The 19887-nt window shown below is 41.7% G+C and overlaps 1 protein-coding gene across 1 annotated transcript in view; it reads right to left on the reverse strand.

The window, feature by feature from the left end:
- DOCK3 (dedicator of cytokinesis 3) overlaps positions 1 to 19887 on the reverse strand; it is a 682478-nt gene that overhangs the window by 160968 nt on the left and 501623 nt on the right. Inside the window, exons 13-14 of the mRNA XM_025375707.1 lie at positions 8821 to 8909; positions 3972 to 4097 (exon numbers count right to left, since the gene is read on the reverse strand). Coding sequence (XP_025231492.1) covers positions 3972 to 4097; positions 8821 to 8909 — 215 coding nt within the window. The remainder of the gene's footprint in view (positions 1 to 3971; positions 4098 to 8820; positions 8910 to 19887) is intronic.

A 19887-nucleotide genomic window follows, 5' to 3' on the forward strand; every position in this document is an offset into this window, starting at 1 on the left:
GTCTTGAATTCCTGACCTCAAGTGATCTGCCTGCCTTGGCCTGCCAAAGTGCTGGGATTACAGGCATGAGCCACTGAGCCTGGCCCGAGTTAGAGGTTTTAAATCATTTCTTTCAGGTTATATATTTTTGGCTAACCGTTTTCTTTAAAGTTTTATTATAGTTACTTCTGAACCAGGAGTTACAGAAAACAATGTTAACATCAATTTGTTTACCTGGAACACCTGTCCTGTTTGTCTTGCCTGCCCATCTTCTTAAAAAATCTAGAAAAGGACTAAAAGTGTGCCATAGAGTTATTATTAGCTTTTGTACTTCACTAAAATGAGTTCAGAAGGAAAGAAAAAGTATCCACTGAAATATGGTGATCAACTAACAAAAGGTTATATGCTCAGTTTAAAAAAAAAGTGGCTAAATTTCTCGTATCTATTTGTTCTTCCATAATCTAAGATGGCATTTCCTGGGTTGGCTCCCAGAACACCAGCTATCACTGTTGCCTCTTGCTCATTACCAAGGGTCATGAGCAGAACTGAATGGCTGTGCAGTCATGGCCTCAGTCATGAAAGAGCAGAATATCTCATGCTCACATCATCCCTGTGATATGTATGTACGCTCTCATGGAAAGCAATGGTAGAATGTCAAGAAGATCTTTTTAGAAATCATATGTTAGCTACTGGTGTGGCTAGAGCCTGTGTGAACTCTCCCTTTCAGCTCTGCCAGTATGCTTTGACAAGGACCTATCTGGGCCATCCTGACCAAAAAAAAAAAAAAAAAAAAGACCTTTCCAAATGAGTGATAGTTTCTGCCAAATGCTGGACAGTTTTAAAATAAGGATCACAGTTTATGAATAATTCTAATTTTTTCATTTACTTTAATTTCTCAGACTTATCATGCTGTCATGGTCACAGTTACTGACATGATTTCTTTCCTTCTTATTTCTCGACATGTTCATGGGTCAAGAAGATGAAGTTGTAATTTCTTGTAACTTGGTCACACCAGCACCGTGAGAGCTGAGGGACTGTACAACTCAAGTAAAACACTCTCACAGATGATGGGTGGACTAGCTTCAGGTAGAGATGTGGCCAGGGTTTGAAAAAGACTCCTAAGGACTTCTTAACAGTCACTGTTTCCCAAGACAGGCTGACCACAATGTAAAACACTCCTGCATACTTTTCCTGCTGATCCAATAGGACCTGCAGGTACAGTCCTATCACTTTGCCCAGGGACTGCAAACCTACTCTTGACAGTATATTGGGGCATATTAAGGGGGAAATGAGAGTTGTTAACAGACCACAACCCTGGGAGTGGCCATCTGTGCAAAAGTTCTTTTCTCTGGAAGAGAAAGGATGAAGATTATGGAAAAGGGCTGTTCTGCCTATGAATCAGTCCTCACTTTCGGCTATAGCACTCAGTACTTCAAAGGCAGGCTCACAGCCCCACCCTGGGCCTGACAGGACTGCCCAGTATCTCTGCCTTGTGGGGAAAATCATATGATGATATCTTAGCTGCCCAGAGGAGGGAAAATCCCCTTAACCTCAGCTTGCCTTACCAATGCTTGAAACTGCACATTTGCATAGTCATGTCTAGCTGTGTGCCAATGATACAAAGAGATGCAGAGTATCCTAAAAAAGATTTCTTTCCACAGATGAGATTTTGACAATGTAACTTAAAATCAAATTTTGCTTAAATACATTTTTGACTGAAGCTTGTTCCTTTCTAATCTCTGATCACTTGGTTTTAATCCCAGGAGTACGTGAAGACTATCAGGAAGGTAGTATCTGAATCTTAGAAAAGTTCTTAAGAGAAAGGAAGGACTTTAAGTATATCCCGTTGGGATACATTCCACCACATAAGCCTAGATATCTAATTTTTAAAAGATCACCAGGTTGATTTTGGTATCTATTTATTCTTTTTTCAATTTTGGTAACGTTTTGTTTGTTTGTTTTTCTGAGACGGAGTTTCGCTCTGTCTCCCCGGCTGGAGTGCAGTGGTGCGATCTCGGCTCACTGCAAACTCCACTTCCCGGGTTCACACCATTCTCCTGCCTCAGCCTCCCAAGTGGCTGGGACTACAGGCGCCCACCACCATGCCCAGCTAATTTTTTGTATTTTTAGTAGAGACAGGGTTTCACCATGTTAGCCAGGATGGTCTCGATCTCCTGACCTCCTGATCTGCCCACCTCAGCCTCCCAAAGTGCTGGGATTATAGGAGTGAGCCACTGCGCCTGGCCCTTTTTTTTTTTTTCTTCATAGTCAAGAAGCCTGACTATGCTTGGGCTCTTTTCCTAATTAGCAGCCCAGAAAGAGCTAAGAAAGGTGTCACGACAGGATGGTAGAAGTGTCCTGTGGCGGTCATTACCCCTAAAACAGCTTTCATAAGCATGAAGTCTCCCTAGCATTTAGATAAAAACATAATTGATCTACTAGCCTACGTTTCCCATCCAAAAGACTCTCCTGTGTGCATTAGTAGAAGATGAAGGCTGTGCGTGGCAGCTTGCTCTGCATTTACAGTGTCTATGGAGGGAGAATGAAGGTGACAGGAAATAAATCTGGGCATAGCCTGGGAAGTTGGAAGGCAGCTGGAACCCATCACATAGGCCTCCTCTATGGCCAGGCTACCCAACCCTTTGTGTATGTGCTGGCAAATGCTTCCAACAAGAGAATTTAGTGAACCACCATGAAGAACTCCAAATAAGTGATATTTAAAGTGATCATAATCAGTTCAGTCTAGTCTGGCCTGACCCTTTACAATAAAAGCAAATAAGCTTTTAGCAGGGCATTAAAACTCAACTGAGGCCAGATACAGTGGCTCAAGTCTGTAATCCCAGCACTTTGGGAGGCCGAGGTCAGGAGTTCAAGACCAGTATGCCAGCAATGGATCACTTGAGGTCAGGAGTTCGAGACCACTCTGGCCAACACGGTGAAACCCTGTCTCTACAAAAATTAGCCAGGTGTGGCGGTGTACATGTGTAGTTCCAGCTACTCGGGAGGCTGAGGCAGGAGAATCGCTTGAACCTAGGGGGTGGAGTTTGCAGTGAGCCAAGATAGCGCCACTGCATTCCAGCGTGGGCAACAGAGTAAGACTCTGTCTCAAAACAAACAAACAACAACAAAAAACTCAACTGAGAGGGTAAGTCCACTCTTCCTATAATCTATCCAGACAACCAGACATTTACCTGTTCTAATCTTCTTCTCCTTATTTGCATCTTCTCTGGTTATCTGAACACCTACCATCCATCTGAACCATGCCTCTACCCCTTCTTCACTCCTGATAACTCCCTTGGCTCTGATGCCCCATTTGGATCCACTTTTCCAGTCCTACCCATGTCTGCCTAATTAGAAAACATGAACCTGATATTGACCTACTGGGACCACAGTTGAGGGTCAATGCATTCCCAATTTGTGCCCTGGCTCTCCACTGGGCATTAGATGAAATGGGTGAGACAATTTCTGAGAAGCTGGCCAGGTAGTGCTATATTCACAATGTCTAATTTATACCATTTGCCTGATCTATTTTTCTGATACATGAAAATGGCAAGGTATCTGCTATTCCTACACATATGGGATTCACTGATACTACACGCATATATTTTGATATATTCTTCCCCTTAAGCAGGAAGTTCTTGTGAGACAATTATCTCCTAAGAAAAGAAAGGAAGAGTATAAAAACTCTCCATGAAGGTTCCATATTCACTTCTACCATCCAGGCTTCATAGAAGACAACAAAGCCTACCTATCTGCTGGATTGTCATGTTGCACTGGTGAATGCAATGTAGGGGCTTCTGCAAAAGAACAAATGCCTATAAGAGCCGAAGGGCCATTGACTGCAGACTGCAGTAAGCAGTCTGACTTGGGATGTGGGAGATTTTAATAGCTGCAGGTCTCCTCCATAGCACAGTTCACCATCTTCTCAGGAGGGAAGCACTAGACTCCATCCTAACCCATCTACCTTCCCAGCCCCAAGCAGTTCTGCATACCTGGCATAATGACATCAGGAAATCCCAATTTTCTTGTAATTGCCAATCCCCTATTAAATATCATGGGATTTTCTCTCCGAATCTGTTCCATGTCTCCACGAAGAAGCTGCAGAGAAATGATAAGACCTGCAAAACCAAAAGCATTTTCTTAGAACCACAGTTCTACCCTGTAATATAGTACTAGAAAAGACATAGTCACATTTTCCAGAAGAAAATTTGCAAAGTTCAGCAAAATTCTTGAGAAAAACTTTGAGGCAGAAAGTGTAAGTTATTTTCAAGAAACATTTTGGAAAGCTAAAGAAATTTAAGTTAAAGTGACCCCAATAACCCAGAGAACTAGTCTATTAAACACAGACTGAGGTCTGGGAGATTGAGTTGTCTCTCCCTCTGTTCCCCAGCATCCAACTAGGGTCCAGCTGGCCCTACTGAATGAGAGGGTTGAACTACATAAGTTATATATTTAGGAACCTAGAGAAATCTATAGAGTAGAAACAAGCATGGCCAAAGAAGACCTTCAGTCAGGGCAACCCAAATATGAGAAATGAGCAAGCTAAGATGTGCTGTGTTTTATGCTGGGAGTATGTCAAAGTGTGGGAAGTAACTTGCTAGTTTAATCTTGCACTGGCTAGCAACAGAGGAGATATCACATTCTGCAAAGAAAAGAGGGTGCTTTTGTGGGACTAACCAAGCCTTGACTCCATGAGGATTTCAGATCCTCCACATGATCTTTAATCAAAACTTGGGAGTATTTGAAGTATCACCCCAGGTGAGCTGCCTTCTGGCTCATTACTTACACCCTTGGAGTTGTGCACAAAGCTAGAATCTCCTGAAATTTCCACCTCCACAGCACCCTCCTGAGGGTCCCCTCTGCAGCTACTGGCTAGAAGGCTGTAACAGTCAAGCCTCTATGGAATTAGGAAGTGCTACCTCTATAACTGTGAATGGGTTTAGCTGTTAACAGGATGAAGAATTTAGGCGTTGATCTATGGGTTGAGAGGAGGCACCCTCATTGGTCTATAAACTTGGGAGTTAAATAGCAGATGAACATCTATAGAAATGAGGGAATAAGGTGTTATGATAATGAATACAATTACAAGAGTAGTAGCTGGAATGGAGATAGTAACAAGTAGAATTGTAAAATAAGAATGGTCTAGGAATGGGGATGGAGGAGGGAATGGAAAAGTAGACAAAGACAGAAGTCAGATAGAAGAGTTACAGATATTTTATCTGGCAAGAAAAGTATGCCAGTAGCCAGGAATATGTACTCTCAGAGCTGGGCCAAGGGATGAAATACGGTTCTACTACAGCTCAGACAGAACCTCAAGATTATCTTGTTGTTTCTGCTAAACTCATGCTTCCCAAGAAACCTTGGGATTACAAACATGGTATCTCAAGTGTCATTAACACCAGGATCACAGTGCCCTGAAAAGGCAAACATACAGTATTCCAGTTGGTATTCTGGTGAGATAATCAGTGTTTAAGATTTCAGCCCCTCTAAAGTAATTATCTTAAACCTAATCACTGTCGGACTAAACTGCAATTAGTTTATGAACCTGAAAGGCTGGGAGCCATAACCAAAACCACAATAATCTTTGTAGAGAACAGCTTAGGATATATCTGCCCTCCCCTCATAACCCTAACTTATTCATCTTTGTTGTGTTTACATAGCTATCAAATCATATCCTCTGGGTAAACAGAAATCAGACTTACGAGACAGCCCAGCATGAAGCAAACAGCTGGGGATGAAAGTCTCCATAATTTGAGGGAGTTGTGGTTGGAGGGCAAAAGCCAAAAAAAAAAAAAAAAAAAAATCAGTGGGTATACTCTAACCATTCTGCATTGGCAAGGGTTTATTTAAGTACTTGCTGACTGCCTTTTGTCTCTGCATTTTCTGAGCAACCAAAACGGCCTACAGATGCAAAGTGAAACTCATGAAGATGTTGACTAAAGGTGCTGAGAGTATCACAGTTAGCTTTTGAGTTACCCAAAGGGATCCTAAAGAGCTGCTCTCTACTTCTAAACATAACAAATAAGAGAAAACCTTCAAGTTCATGCAAGGGATCAGATGAAAAGACATGCAGAGAATGAAAGAAATCAACAATGGAGGCTATAAAAACTGTATGTCCTTTTGTAGAGTTGGGATCCTGGAACTTGTGGGTTTCCTTTCTAGTTCTGAAACCCTGTGTTGGTATGAAGCACATACCAAATAATGCTAAGGCATGATTCTGGGCACAAGAGGGCCTTCATTAATAGTTCAGAAAAGTGACCCACTCACCCAGTATGCAACCAGTCCCTTGGCAACACTTGATGTTCTACCTGACTACCATCTCAATGGGGCCCTCAAATCAAAGAATTTGAAAATAACAAAGTCTATACAATTTCTCTGTTAATCTGGTCTCACTGATTACCTGACACAAGAAAACCATTTTCTTACTGAACCTCTTATCGGATTAAAGACTGACTCATAAAAAAGTAACTGGACAAATTAACACCTGTGTAAAATATTCGAGGGCACCAACTTGACTCTGTTCTTGTGCCACATGCCCCCACCCCTCCTTGTGGAAATGCTGGATGAGGATTAATTATATAAATTAATGTCAGCCCAAGATATGGAAATAAATTGTAGTTAACAGTCATTTTAAAATAAATAGAAAACTTGTGTGTCAACTGCTTTATCTTCACTTGTCCTTAATACTCTTCATGCTACTACTGGAACTGTTAAAAGTTCAGTTTGTAGCTACATATCCAAGAGGCCAACAATGGAAATGAAGACCCACATCTATTAAAGTTCACATAAAAGAGTTATTGCTGGATGATACATTTATTCTCAGCATTCAAACCCAGTGTAGCAATTGCTTCTGCATTTTTAAATTATGTGACTTAAAGGAAAAGCACTAATGACTTTGGAAACAGAACTGCAAGGCAATGAACTGCCCACAATATTTAACAAAGATGGGTAAAAGTTTATAGCAAAGTAAACTGATTTTTAATAAAGATGTATCTTTAATTAAGCAGACTAACAAAGACCTGAAATATTCCTTGAGCAATCTATAAAATTCTCTGACACGAAGACCCCAGAGTCCAGCAGTAGAAAACCCATGCTCAGAAGCTTGGCAACTGAGTAGAAAGGCCAAAGGTCTGGAGTCTGGAGACCTGGGTTCTATCCTTGTTCAGCCACTAAGTCATTTTGCTGAGCTTCAGTTTCCTCATTTATTTAATGAGGGGGTTGAAACAGGTGATTTCCAAGGTCTCAGCTAGCTTCTAACATACTTCAAAAAGAAGCAGCCTGTTCCTCCTACTGACTTTTCCACAACTACACAGAGACCTCCTCTCATTACAGCCATCCCAACTGAGGCTCTCTGAGGTCTGTGGTGCCCCACAGAGAGGTCTTTCTAACACTGTTTAAATGGCAAGTGTCTGTGAGTTCTAGACAAAAATCAGACACAGAACATGGCACAGTCCCTGCTCGCTCTGGGGAGCAAGACAAATCTCATCATCTTAACCCGGTGAAGCAATGGTAGAAGTTGCTCTTTCACGAATTAGTACTATCATCTCTCTTTTTAAATATTCTCTATATGTTTTAATCATACTATGTCCCAAGAATGTGTAGTCAAGGGCACCTCTTTATAAATCAAATAAGTAAATAAAGCAAAGAACATGACAAATATGGATGTGAATTGTAGTTTCCCAAATTGCTAGTAACTTTCCTATATTTTCAAAATAAAATTTTATTTGTCTCTTGCTTTAGCCTAGATTTAGCATACTGCATGGAGCTACTTGGCATCCAGGCACATGTATAAGGGAAAACTGTCATTTAAAAATAGTGAGAGGCTCTCAGATATCACCTAAACCCCCACTAGGGTTTTAGAGGAATCAAGTTGTTACAGCTGAAGGTCTCAATCTTGGCAGCCTCTGGTGTGGATCTCCTCTAAGGATCCTCCTAGTTGAGTATCTGCTCACCCCAACAGAGAAAAAATGAAGTTTTCTACAACATGTACTACTCTTTAGAAACTGCTTGCCTCTCAGTGATTTTACACTGTCATTTAAGGACAACTTATAATTTCCAACAAGGTCTATGCAAGTTAAAGAGGATTATGTAAAAGAGGTTATAAAATGATTTAGAGGTAAAAACTGTCAGGAGTAACTTGGTTCTGCGTAAATTAGATAGCTATCTGCAAGGGTCTATAAAGGCACATAGGCTTTTAAATAATGGTTCTAATTTAATCAAGCATTAATGTTTAACTTAGAAAACAATACAGTATGTAGAACTGTACTGAGATTTTATAGAAATTATTTAAACAGAGTTTTTAAAGAAAGGACGGGAAAAGGAAAAGGAGAAGTTGAGCTAAAATGAAGCTTCTTTGAAATAAAGATTTTCCATTCTAGTTTCAGAATGACTGATACTGACAGACTAATCACTGATTCTCATTATGGTCAGTTTTCAGGAATAGAAAGAGAAGTGTGTGATGTCTATATCTATATAGATATCTAGCTATATATATAGAGAGATATTTATTTGGCTGAGTATAATCTTTTTTTTAGGCAAACATAGACTTCACAATGTAACAAACCCTGCAACATTTTTGCTCACTCTGGATTTGAATTAGAACTCAAGTTACCTATCAAAGCATATGGAACTCATCCTAGAAAAAGCAGAAAATGTATTTTGATCAGCAGATATTAGGGAAAGCCTCAAATTACTACAAAAAGAATGAGTAGGAAATGCCTGGACAGGAGAATAAATGTCCATAGGGAATACAGCAGGCAATCTGCACCAACCAACTGAAGTACTGTATGATTAGCAACTACAAATGCAACACAAAATGTTCTAGTCAGAGAAGTACCTCACCATGGCTGGCGCTGGGGGCAGAGTACTTGGCACTGGACTTTCGGATGATGTTCTCGTGGATCTGGGACCACTCACTCTCATTGTTGCACCTATAACAGAAGGACAGGTGTTATAGCACTCAAGTATTTTAAACACCTGGTTTGATGTTCCAATGTGTAACACTTAAGTTCGAAGGGAAAAGGATCCCTCACTTTCCTAAAGAAATGGTGTTATGTTTTACTAAATTAAACAAGGCTCATTTCCTATTAAGCACAAAAGACATACTTGGGCAAAGGATAGAAACTCTAAAATGAATCCCTACAAACATTTAATTGGCAAAATTCCTTCTCTCAGAAGTAACACTATTCCACATGAAAAGTTGTTTCTTTTCTAGCACCCATTGCATGCGTGCACACAGACATATAAACAGGTCCCAGAGGAAAGTTCCTGATAGAAGAAAAACATTTCCTCTCAACAAGTACTACTGTTTAGAAACTGCTTTGGCATTGGTTTTTTACTATCATACAGCTGTCATTATGACTGGCCCCAAAGGACAGCCCTGCTAAGCTGTAAGCAATGTTGATACTATTTGCATGAAGCTATGTTTCAACCAGACCAAGTTAAGAAGAAAAGCTTGTGAGAGCAGTGGGCTTGATTTACCATGAAGTCTTCTGTGGTCAGGGAGAAGGAGGACTCAGCAGACAAAGCTGATGCCTAAATGTGTAAGAATAAAGTTCCTTCCTAGGAATAAAGCTGCTTCCTAGGAACCACGGGATCGAGACAAAAGAGGGGAGGAATAACAGTGCATTTCTGTTACATTCCGATGTTTTAGTGTCTTCCTTCTAAAGGTCAATTCCCGGAGAACTGCAACCACATAACCATTTGGAACAAAGTTTAGGAACAAAGACTACGAATTCCTTATGCTAGTACAGACACCTTAATAAAACATTTGGAAAAAGATGAGGGTAATCTCTTGAAAATTCCATTTGACACTCAGGGAGTTCCCACAGCCCTGGTTCTACCCCCTCCCCTGTTGGTTAGGAAGGTATGGATCTACCTATCTCAGAAAACAGGACCCATGCAAAAAGAACCCATGGAACTTTCCATGGATTACTCAGATGTGTCCAGTTCAGCATGGCCACTTCCAGGACGACACCCCAGTAAGAGTTCTAGAATGTGCCATCCAATAGTATGAAGCATATCAGGTCTCTAAATAAAAGGGTTGGAATAGAGGCCACTCAGAGATAAAGCAGGTCAGTTACCACCTTAACTAACTGCTACCCAGTCAGTGGCTCTTTGGACTCCTCAGCCATACAAATATGCCTCATTTACTCAGAGCTGTTGTGATGAATGGTTAAAGGAGGTTCTCAAAGCCCAGGGCTCTGAGAATAACTTTCTGCCTATAGAATTCCTTCCAAACAAGGAAAGAGGGAAGAGTATCCTTTAAAACAATCTCTTGTGATTTAGCAACTTAGCAGGAAATTAAAAGCCTTGAAAATTACCTCCCCTACTGGATGGGGCAATTTCAGTTTTTCTCCAACAAAATACTCACTGGTCCCTTGGTGGTATAATGGGGAGCTGGAGTTTTGTCAGTCATACCAACAGTGGCAATCTGTATTACTTCACTCACATCTACCCCTCCACCCAACACACATAATTCAGATGCTAGACAACTGACAGCCTGTTCCTGCCATTCCTCTCCCCTTGCATATCCCTTACCTATTAGTGACCTTCACAGCTCTGCCTTCAGCCCATTTCTTTCTCACTCTACAAGCCTTCCTGGGCAATCTCAACCATTCCCATAGCTTCAACTACTGCCAAGCTCCAAAGCATTGTCTCCAGTCCAGATTCATCCTAAGCTTCTGATCTACATGGCCAAGAAAATTCATTTCTCCCCAACCTGACTGGACCCAGAGATGCCCTCTCACTGAGAGGAACTCAGTAGTACTATATCCTTCCAGCATTCACCATATCCTACAGATTTTGCAATAATCAAATCTCACATTTTACCTCTCCTCCCCTCTTCATTGTCTTGGTTTGGTCATTATCATCTCTCTTCTGGACCAGTACAATAATCTTCTAACTGATCTTTTACACATCTTTCTTTCCAGAATGTCAATTTGGTTATATGGCCACCCTTCTTAATGCCCTTCACAGGTTAGAGTTCAAACTTTTCAGCAAGTCATTTAAGGCAGACTCACCAGGGTCCTCTCTTACCTCTCCAGATCTCTTTTACATTGAAAAAGCTTACAAAGACTCTATTAATTGTATTTCTTTCCTTTCTTTTCCCTTCTTTTTTTTTTTTTTAAAGGATTCACAGTTCAATATTGCTTTTTCTATGAATCCTTTCCAGCTTGCTCTATTATTCTCCATTCTCAACATCCCTACCTTAGACCTGACTACTACCTCTTTTGGTTCTTCGCTGAATTCTGATTTCTAGAAGAATGCCTATTATATTTTAGGGCACCTATTTGTCTACTTCACCCGACTGCAAGGACTGATAAGGACTGTGTCTTGCTAATCATCTCCACCAGGTAGCAAAACTTATAGCACATAATAAGTGCTTAATATAATATTTGTTGAATACATAAATGGAATAATTGCCAAGGTCAACTGGTTATTTCTTATAGCTTAAATGTTGCTAATTAAAACTTTGCCATCATTCTGCATCAGAATTACATTACACTAAAGGCAGATATTTAGGAAAACATTCTGCATTATGGTCATCTTATGAAATCATTACTATATTTATCTTAAGAGGAAAACAGTAAAAGAGCAGTGAAAACAATCACATTTCTGGGAAAGGTAAAGGAAAAATGGATGGCCATATTTGTGCCTATTTGAATCAAGGAGGATGGGAGCACTAGTGGCTGGAAGTATGCTTGAAAGAAGCTCCTGCTAGCTCCAAAGGAAAGATGGTTTGAAATCAAATGTCATGCAGATTCATTCACAGGCTGCAAAGAGTGAACTCTCGAAATTTTGCAGTCTACTCATGACTGGCCATAAACATGATTTAGCTTTGCAGAACTGCCAAGTTATTGCTACAAAGGCATCAATTTACCTTCAATTACCAACGCTTCTTTTTATTCTCTTAATACAATACTTGCTTTCAAATACTATATGCTGTTATTGATGAATTCTTTCTTTCTATCTATCGACTGATCTACACAGGGTCTCACTGTCGCCCAGGCTGGAGTGCAGTGGTGTGATCACTGCTCACTGCAGCCTTGACCTCCCCAGGCTCAGGTGATCCTCCTACCTCAGTCTCCAGAGTACCTGGGACCACAGGCACACACCACCATGCCCAGCTAATTTTTGTCTTTTTTTTTTTTTTTTTTGGTAGAGATAAGGTTTTACCATGTTGCCCAGGCTGGTCTCAAACTTCTGCGGCTCAAGCAATCCTCCTGCCTTACTTAGCCTCTCAAAGTGCTAAGATTACAGTCACGAGCCACTACACCTGGGCCAATTGTTCAGATTTTAAAATTATTCTCTTTAGTCCTAACCCCATAAAAGTCTTCATCATTTCATGCCTATCTTACTCTTCCATTCCTTTAGCAGCATCCTCATGTTATACCTGATGTAGTTATTACAGGCATATTTAGGTAAAATTGCTTTCTTTCTTTTTTTTTTTAAAATTTATTTATTATTATTATACTTTAAGTTGTAGGGTACATGTGCATAACGTGCAGGTTTGTTACATATGTATACTTGTGCCATGTTGGTGTGCTGCACCCATCAACTCGTCATTTACATCAGGTATAACTCCCAATGCACTCCCTCCCCCCTCCCCCCTCCCCATGATAGGCCCCGGTGTGTGATGTTCCCCTTCCCGAGTCCAAGTGATCTCATTGTTCAGTTCCCACCTATGAGTGAGAACATGCGGTGTTTGGTTTTCTGTTCTTGTGATAGTTTGCTAAGAATGATGGTTTCCAGCTGCATCCATGTCCCTACAAAGGACACAAACTCATCCTTTTTTATGGCTGCATAGTATTCCATGTTGTATATGTGCCACATTTTCTTAATCCAATCTGTCTAGGTAAAATTGCTTTCTAAACCCTTAAACCTCATTATGTGGTGACAGATGTACTACACCTTCTTTTTTTTTTTTTTGAGTAGGAGTCTCCCTCTGTTGCCCAGGCTGGAGTGCAATGGCATGATTTCGGGTCACTGCAACCTCTGCCTTCCTGGTTCAAGCGATTCTCATGCCTCAGCCTCCTGAGTAGCTGGGATTACAGGCACCCGCTGCCATGCCTGGCTAATTTTTGTATTTTTAGTAGAGACAGGGTTTCACTATGTTGGCCAGGCTGGTCTCAAACCCCTGACCTCAAGTGATCCGCCTGCCTCAGCCTCCCAAAGTGCTAGGATTACAGGCATGAGCCACGGTGCACAGCCTAGATGTGCACCTTCTAAAGCTATTCTTACTCACAATTGCTTAGTTTGAATTAGTATAAAGAGCAAGTGGGTTTTCAAACCCACAGAAATGCACACACAGATTGTATTAGGCACAGTCTCAGTCTCACTAGATCCATCCCTCCCTTTCCCTGTCTTTTTTTTTTTTCTTTTTTGTGAAGCTACAAATGACCTGTCAGTGAATGATAAATAACAATATTACATTCAAAATAAACTTTTGAATGTAATCACTGAACATCAAGAAAAAATGTATTTCTGCAAGCTCATGATGAAAATAAAACCTAAGTCAGCCTTTGTGTCTTGTCTGCTCACTGAATTGAGGGACCTACCCCACTGCTCTGTATCCTCTGCTTTAAGAGGCCCAAGTGGCTCTGTTGCAGTCTCTGTTACTCTTTGACTTGAAGTTAGCAGGAGATCCCTAGGAAGATCTTCATAGTGTCCAGAGAATTGTCCCTGTATCCCAGAACAAGGAGGTGAAGAGAACAGAGTGAAAAGCACCTGTGGTTAAGCAGCTCCGCAGGTATGCAAGGTGCAGAAGCAGGTTCACCAAGAGGTGGAGAACTTTCCTGAGTCTATTTGCTTCTCCAGCCTCCCCTGACATCTCGTCCCTGAAATGTCTGAGGAGCAAGATATCATTTTCAAACCTAGCCTTTGACAGACTGCTTGCTGTCCTGCAGCCCAGCAGTGCCAGGACTGAGGCATGACAGAAACTCGAGCTGTCGCTACTGGGAATGGGGAGTATGCTGGAAGCATACCTACAGCCAGAGCTAAGAAGCAAGCAAGGCATGGGGTGTAGCTGCTGGAGATGAGAAGTGAGTGCCACCAGGATGGAGACTGGGATGCAAGTGGTGTAAAATTTGCCACTGGGACTTGATCACCAGTTGGGTGGGACTCCTGCAGCTGAGGTGGGCTACCCTTGCCAGGGCCGGAGAGCAAGCCCCATTGAGACTAGGGTGTGAGGAATGTGCATTCCCACCCGCTGGCCCAGGCTCTGGTCACCGAGGATGACCCCACCCTCTATTGTGACAGGGTGTTAGCACAGCTGCTAACATCCCTCACCTGAGCACTCCATCTGGGGCCTGCGGAGTGCCCTGTCCATGACAGCTGGTGCTGTTCTCACCATTCGAAGGTCTGAGCACAAGCCTACCTAGTCCAGCTTCACTCTCTGCTGTGTGACAGAGAACACAGCTTAGGGTCCTGCCAAATACCCAACCCAACCACTTCAGGCACCTGAGTACTTCTCCTGGGGGCATAAACTCCTGGCTGCTATCACCTACCTGCAAGTGACACCTGAGTTCCTGGAGATTGGGTTACCCAGCCCTTCAGAGCCACCACCAACATCAACGCACATCACTCAGGACCCAGAGACTTGTCCCACTCCTGCTACTGCTATCACTCACGCCATGTAACTGCCCAGGAACCTGAGAATCTGTCCACTTGTACAATCCACCACTGCCACTACCAGCATCTGAGCAAGCCATGTGGAGGCCCACCAACTGACACAACAATAATTGCCAACATGGCTGCCAGTGTACACTGCCCAGTGACACTATCACTGGCCCATCTGATATCCTAGTCCCCAGCACAACTTCCCCATAGCCTTAACTAATAACTGTACCCTAACCTATCAAAGAAATCACAGATGCCACTAATGCTGTTTACAGCCAAAGAAATCATACAGAGATGACACTAATGCACACACCAGAGTCAAAGCCAAAGTACCCTACCCAACCAACACCACAGACACCATAGATGTTTAGGAAAAGGTCTTTCCCTACTAAAGTAAATTCAAAACAGGAATAAGTGACTGTTACTCCAGATGCACAGATTTCAATGTAATGACACAGAAAACATGAAAAAGCAAGGAAATATGACACTTCCAAAGGAACTGAATAAGTCTCCAAAAATAGATCTTAATCAAAGAAATTTTTGAAATCACAGATAAAGAATTGAAAATTTTGATTTTACAGAAGCTCAGTGAGATACAAGAGAACTCAGAAAAACAATTCAGGATATGAATGAGAAATTTACCAAAGAGACAGTTTTTTAAAGTACCAGATAGAAATTCTGCAATTGAGTTCCGGAGCAAGATGGCCAAATAGGAGCAGCTCCAGCCTCCAGCTCCCAGCACGAGTGACACAGAGGATGGGTGATTTCTGCATTTTCAACTGAGGTACCGGGTTCATCTCACTGGGGAGTGCCGGACAATCGGTGCTGGTCGCTGGTGCAGCCCGACCAGCGAGAGCTGAAGCAGGGCGAGCCATCGCCTCACCTGGGAAGCGCAAGGGGGAAGGGAATCCCTTTTCCTAGCCAAGGGAAACTGAGACAAACAACACATGGAAAATTGGGTAACTCCCACCCTAATAGTGCACTTTACCAAGGGTCTCAGCAAACAGCACACCAGGAGATTATATCCCACATCTGGACAGGAGGGTCCCACGCCCACAGAGCCTCCCTCGTTGCTAGCACAGAAGTATGAGATCTAACTGCAAGGCAGCAGTGAGGCTGGGGGAGGGGCACCCGCCATTGCTGAGGCTTAAGTAGGTTAACAAAGCTGCCAGGAAGTTTGAACTGGGTGGAGCCCACCGCAGCTCAAGGGGGCCTGCCTGTCTCTGTAGACTCCACCTCTGGGGACAGGGCATAGCTAAACAAAAAGCAGCAGAAACCTCGGCAGAGGTAAATGACCCTCTTGGGCAGCTTTGAAGAGAGCAGTGGATCTCCCAGCATGGAGGTTGAGATCTGAGAATGGACAGACTGCCTGCTCAAGTGGGTCCCTGACCCCTGAGTAGCCTAACTGGGAGACACCCCCACTAGCTGCAGACCGACACCTCACACCTCACACGGTGGGGTACACCCCTGTGACGAAGCTTCCAGAGGAAGAATCAGACAGCAACACTCGCTGTTAAGCAATATTCTATATTCTGCAGCCTCTGCTGCTGATACCCAGGCAAACAGGGTCTGGAGTGGACCTCAAGCAAACTCTAACAGACCTACAGCTGAGGGTCCTGACTGACAGAAGGAAAACTAACAAACAGAAAGGACACCCACACCAAAACCCCATCAATTTGTCACCATCATCAAAGACCAAAGGCAGATAAAACCACAAAGATGGGGAAAAAGCAGGGCAGAAAAGCTGGAAATTCAAAAAATCAGAGTGCATCTCCCCCTCCAAAGGAATGCAGCTCATTGCCAGCAATGGATCAAAGCTGGATGGAGAATGACTTTAACGAGTTAAGAGAAGAAGGCTTCAGTCGATCACACTTCTCAGAGCTAAAGGAGGAACTACGTAACCAGCGCAAAGAAACTAAAAATCTTGAAAAAAGAATGGAAGAATGGATAACTAAATAATCAATGCAGAGAAGGCCATAAACGAACTGACAGAGATAAAAACCATGACATGAAAAATAGGTGACAAATGCACAAGCTTCAGTAACCGATTCGATCAACTGGAAGAAAGAGTATCAATGACTGAAGATCAAATGAATGAAACGAAGTGAGAAGAGAAGTGTAGAGAAAAAAGAGTAAAAAGAAATGAACAAAGCCTCCAAGAAATATGGGATTATGTGAAAAGACCAAATCTACATCTGATTGGTGTGCCTGAAAGTGACGGGGAAAATGGAACCAAGTTGGAAAACACTCTTCAGGATATAATCCAGGAGAACTTCCCCAACCTAGTAAGGCAGGCCAACACTCAAACTCAGGAAATACAGAGAACGCCACAAAGATACTCCTCGAGAAGAGCAACTCTAAGACACATAATTGTCAGATTCACCAAACTTGAAAAGAAGGAAAAAATGTTAAGGGCAGTCAGAGGGAAAGGTCAAGCTATCCATAAAGGGAAGCCCATCAGACTAACAGCAGATTTCTCGGCAGAAACTCTCCAAGCCAGAAGACAGTGGGGGCCAATATTCAACATTCTTGAAGAAAAGAATTTTCAACCCAGAATTTCATTTCCAGCCAAACTAAGTTTCATAAGTGAAGGAGAAATAGACTATTCTATAGACAAGCAAATGCTTAGAGATTTTGTCACCACCAGGCCTGCCCTACAAGAGACCCTGAAAGAAGCACTAAATGTGGAAAGGAACAACCAAATACCAGCTATTGCAAAAACATGCCAAAATGTAAAGACCATCAATGATAGGAAAAAGATGCATCAACTAACAAGCAAAATAACCAGCTAATATCACAATTACAAGATCAAGTTCACACATAACAATATTAACCTTAAATGTAAATGGACTAAATGGTCCAATTAAAAGACAGACTGGCAAATTGGATAGAGTCAAGACCCATCAGTTTGCTGTATTCAGGAGACCCATCTCACGTGCAGAGACACACATAGGCTCAAAATAAAGGGATGGAGGAAGATCTACCAAGCAAATGGAGAACAAAAAAAAGCAGGGGTTGCAATCCTAGTTTCTGATAAAACAGACTTTAAACCATCAAAGATCAAAAGAGACAAAGAAGGCCATTACACAATGGTAAAGGGATCAATTCAACAGGAAGAGCTAACTATCCTAAATATATAGGCACCTAACACAGGAGCACCCAGATTCATAAAGCAAGTCCTTAGAGACTTACAAAGAGACTTAGACTCCCATACAATAATAAGGGGAGACTTCAACACCTCACTGTCAACATTAGACAGATCAACGAGACAGAAAGTTAACAAGAATATCTAGGAATTGAACTCAAGTCTGCACCAAGTAGACCTAATAGACATCTACAGAACTCTCCACCCCAAATCACCAGAATATACACTCTTCTCAGCACATCACACTCATTCAAAAATTGACCATATAGTTGGAAGTAAAGCACTCCTCAGCAAATGTACAAGAACAGAAATTATAACAAACTGTCTCTCAGACCACAGTGCAATCAAACTAGAATTCAGGACTAAGAAACTCACTCAAAACCACTCAACTACATGGAAACTGAACAACCTGGTCCTGAATGACTACTGGGTACAAAACGAAATGAAGGCAGAAATAAAGATGTTCTTTGAAACCAATGAGAACAAAAACACAACATACCAGAATGTCTGGGACACATTTAAAGCAGTGTGTAGAGGGAAATTTATGGCACTAAATGCCCACAAGAGAAAGCAGGAAAGATCTAAAATCGACACCTGAACATCACAATTAAAAGAACTAGAAGAGCAAGAGCAAACACATTCAAAAGCTAGCAGAAGGCAAGAAATAACTGAGATCAGAGCAGAACTGAAGGAGATAGACACACAATAACCCTCCAAAAAGACAATGAATCCAGGAGCTGGTTTTTTGAAAAGATCAACAAAATTGATAGACCTCTATCAAGACTAATAAAGAAGAAAAGAGAGAAGAATCAAATAGACGCAATAAAAAATGATAAAGGGGCTATCACCACTGACCCCCGACAGAAATACAAACTACCATCAGAGAATACTATAAACACCTCTATGCAAATAAACTAGAAAACCTAGAAGAAATGGATAATTTCCTGGACACATACACTCTCCCAAGACTAAACCAGGAAGAAGTTGAATCCTTGAATAGACCAGTAGCAGGCTCTGAAATTGAGGCAATAATTAATAGCCTACCAACCAAAAACTGTCCAGGACCATACGGATTCACAGCCAAATTCTACCAGAGGTACAAGGAGGAGCTGGTACCATTCCTTCTGAAACTATTCCAAGCAATAGAAAAAGAGGGAATCCTCCCTAACTCATTTTATAAGGCCAACATCATCCTGATCCAAAACCTGGCAGAGACACAACAAAAAAAGAGAATTTTAGACCAATATCCCTGATGAACATCGATGCAAAAATCCTCAATAAAATACTGGCATACTGAATCCAGCAGCACATCAAAAAGCTTATCCACCGTGATCAAGTGGGCTTCATCCCTGGGATGCAAGGCTGGTTCAACATACACAAATCAATAAATGTAATCCATAATATAAACAGAACCAAAGACGAAAACCACATGATTATCTCAATAGATGCAGAAAAGGCAGAAAAGGCCTTTGACAAAATTCAACAGCCCTTCATGCTAAAAACACTCAATAAATTCGGTATTGATGGAACGTACCACAAAATAATAAGAGCTATTTATGACAAACCCACAGCCAATACCATACTGAATGGGTAAAAGCTGGAAACATTCCCTTTGAAAACTGGCACAAGACAGGGATGCCCTTTCTCACCACTCCTATTCAACATAGTGTTGGAAGTTCTGGCTAGGGCAATCAGGCAAGAGAAAGAAATAAAGGGTATTCAGTTAGGAAAAAGAAGAAGTCAAATTGTCCCTGTTTGCAGATGACATGATTGTATATTTAGAAAACCCCATCATCTCAGCCCAAAATCTCCTTTAGCTGATAAACAACTTCAGCAAAGCATCAGGATACAAAATGAATGTGCAAAAATCACAAGCATTCTTATACACCACTAACAGACAAACAGAGAGCCAAATCATGAATGAACTTCCATTCACAATTGCTTCAAAGACAATAAAATACCTAGGAATCCAACTTACAAGGGATGTAAAGGACCTCTTCAGGGAGAACTACAAACCACTGGTCAGTGAAATAAGAGGACACAAACAAATGGAAGAACATACGATGCTCATGGATAGGAAGAATCAATATCGTGAAAATGGCCATACTGCCCAAGGTAATTTATAGATTCAATGCCATCCCCAT

The sequence above is a fragment of the Theropithecus gelada genome, chromosome 2 (genome assembly GCF_003255815.1).
Source record: "Theropithecus gelada isolate Dixy chromosome 2, Tgel_1.0, whole genome shotgun sequence".
Taxonomy (NCBI): domain Eukaryota; kingdom Metazoa; phylum Chordata; class Mammalia; order Primates; family Cercopithecidae; genus Theropithecus; species Theropithecus gelada.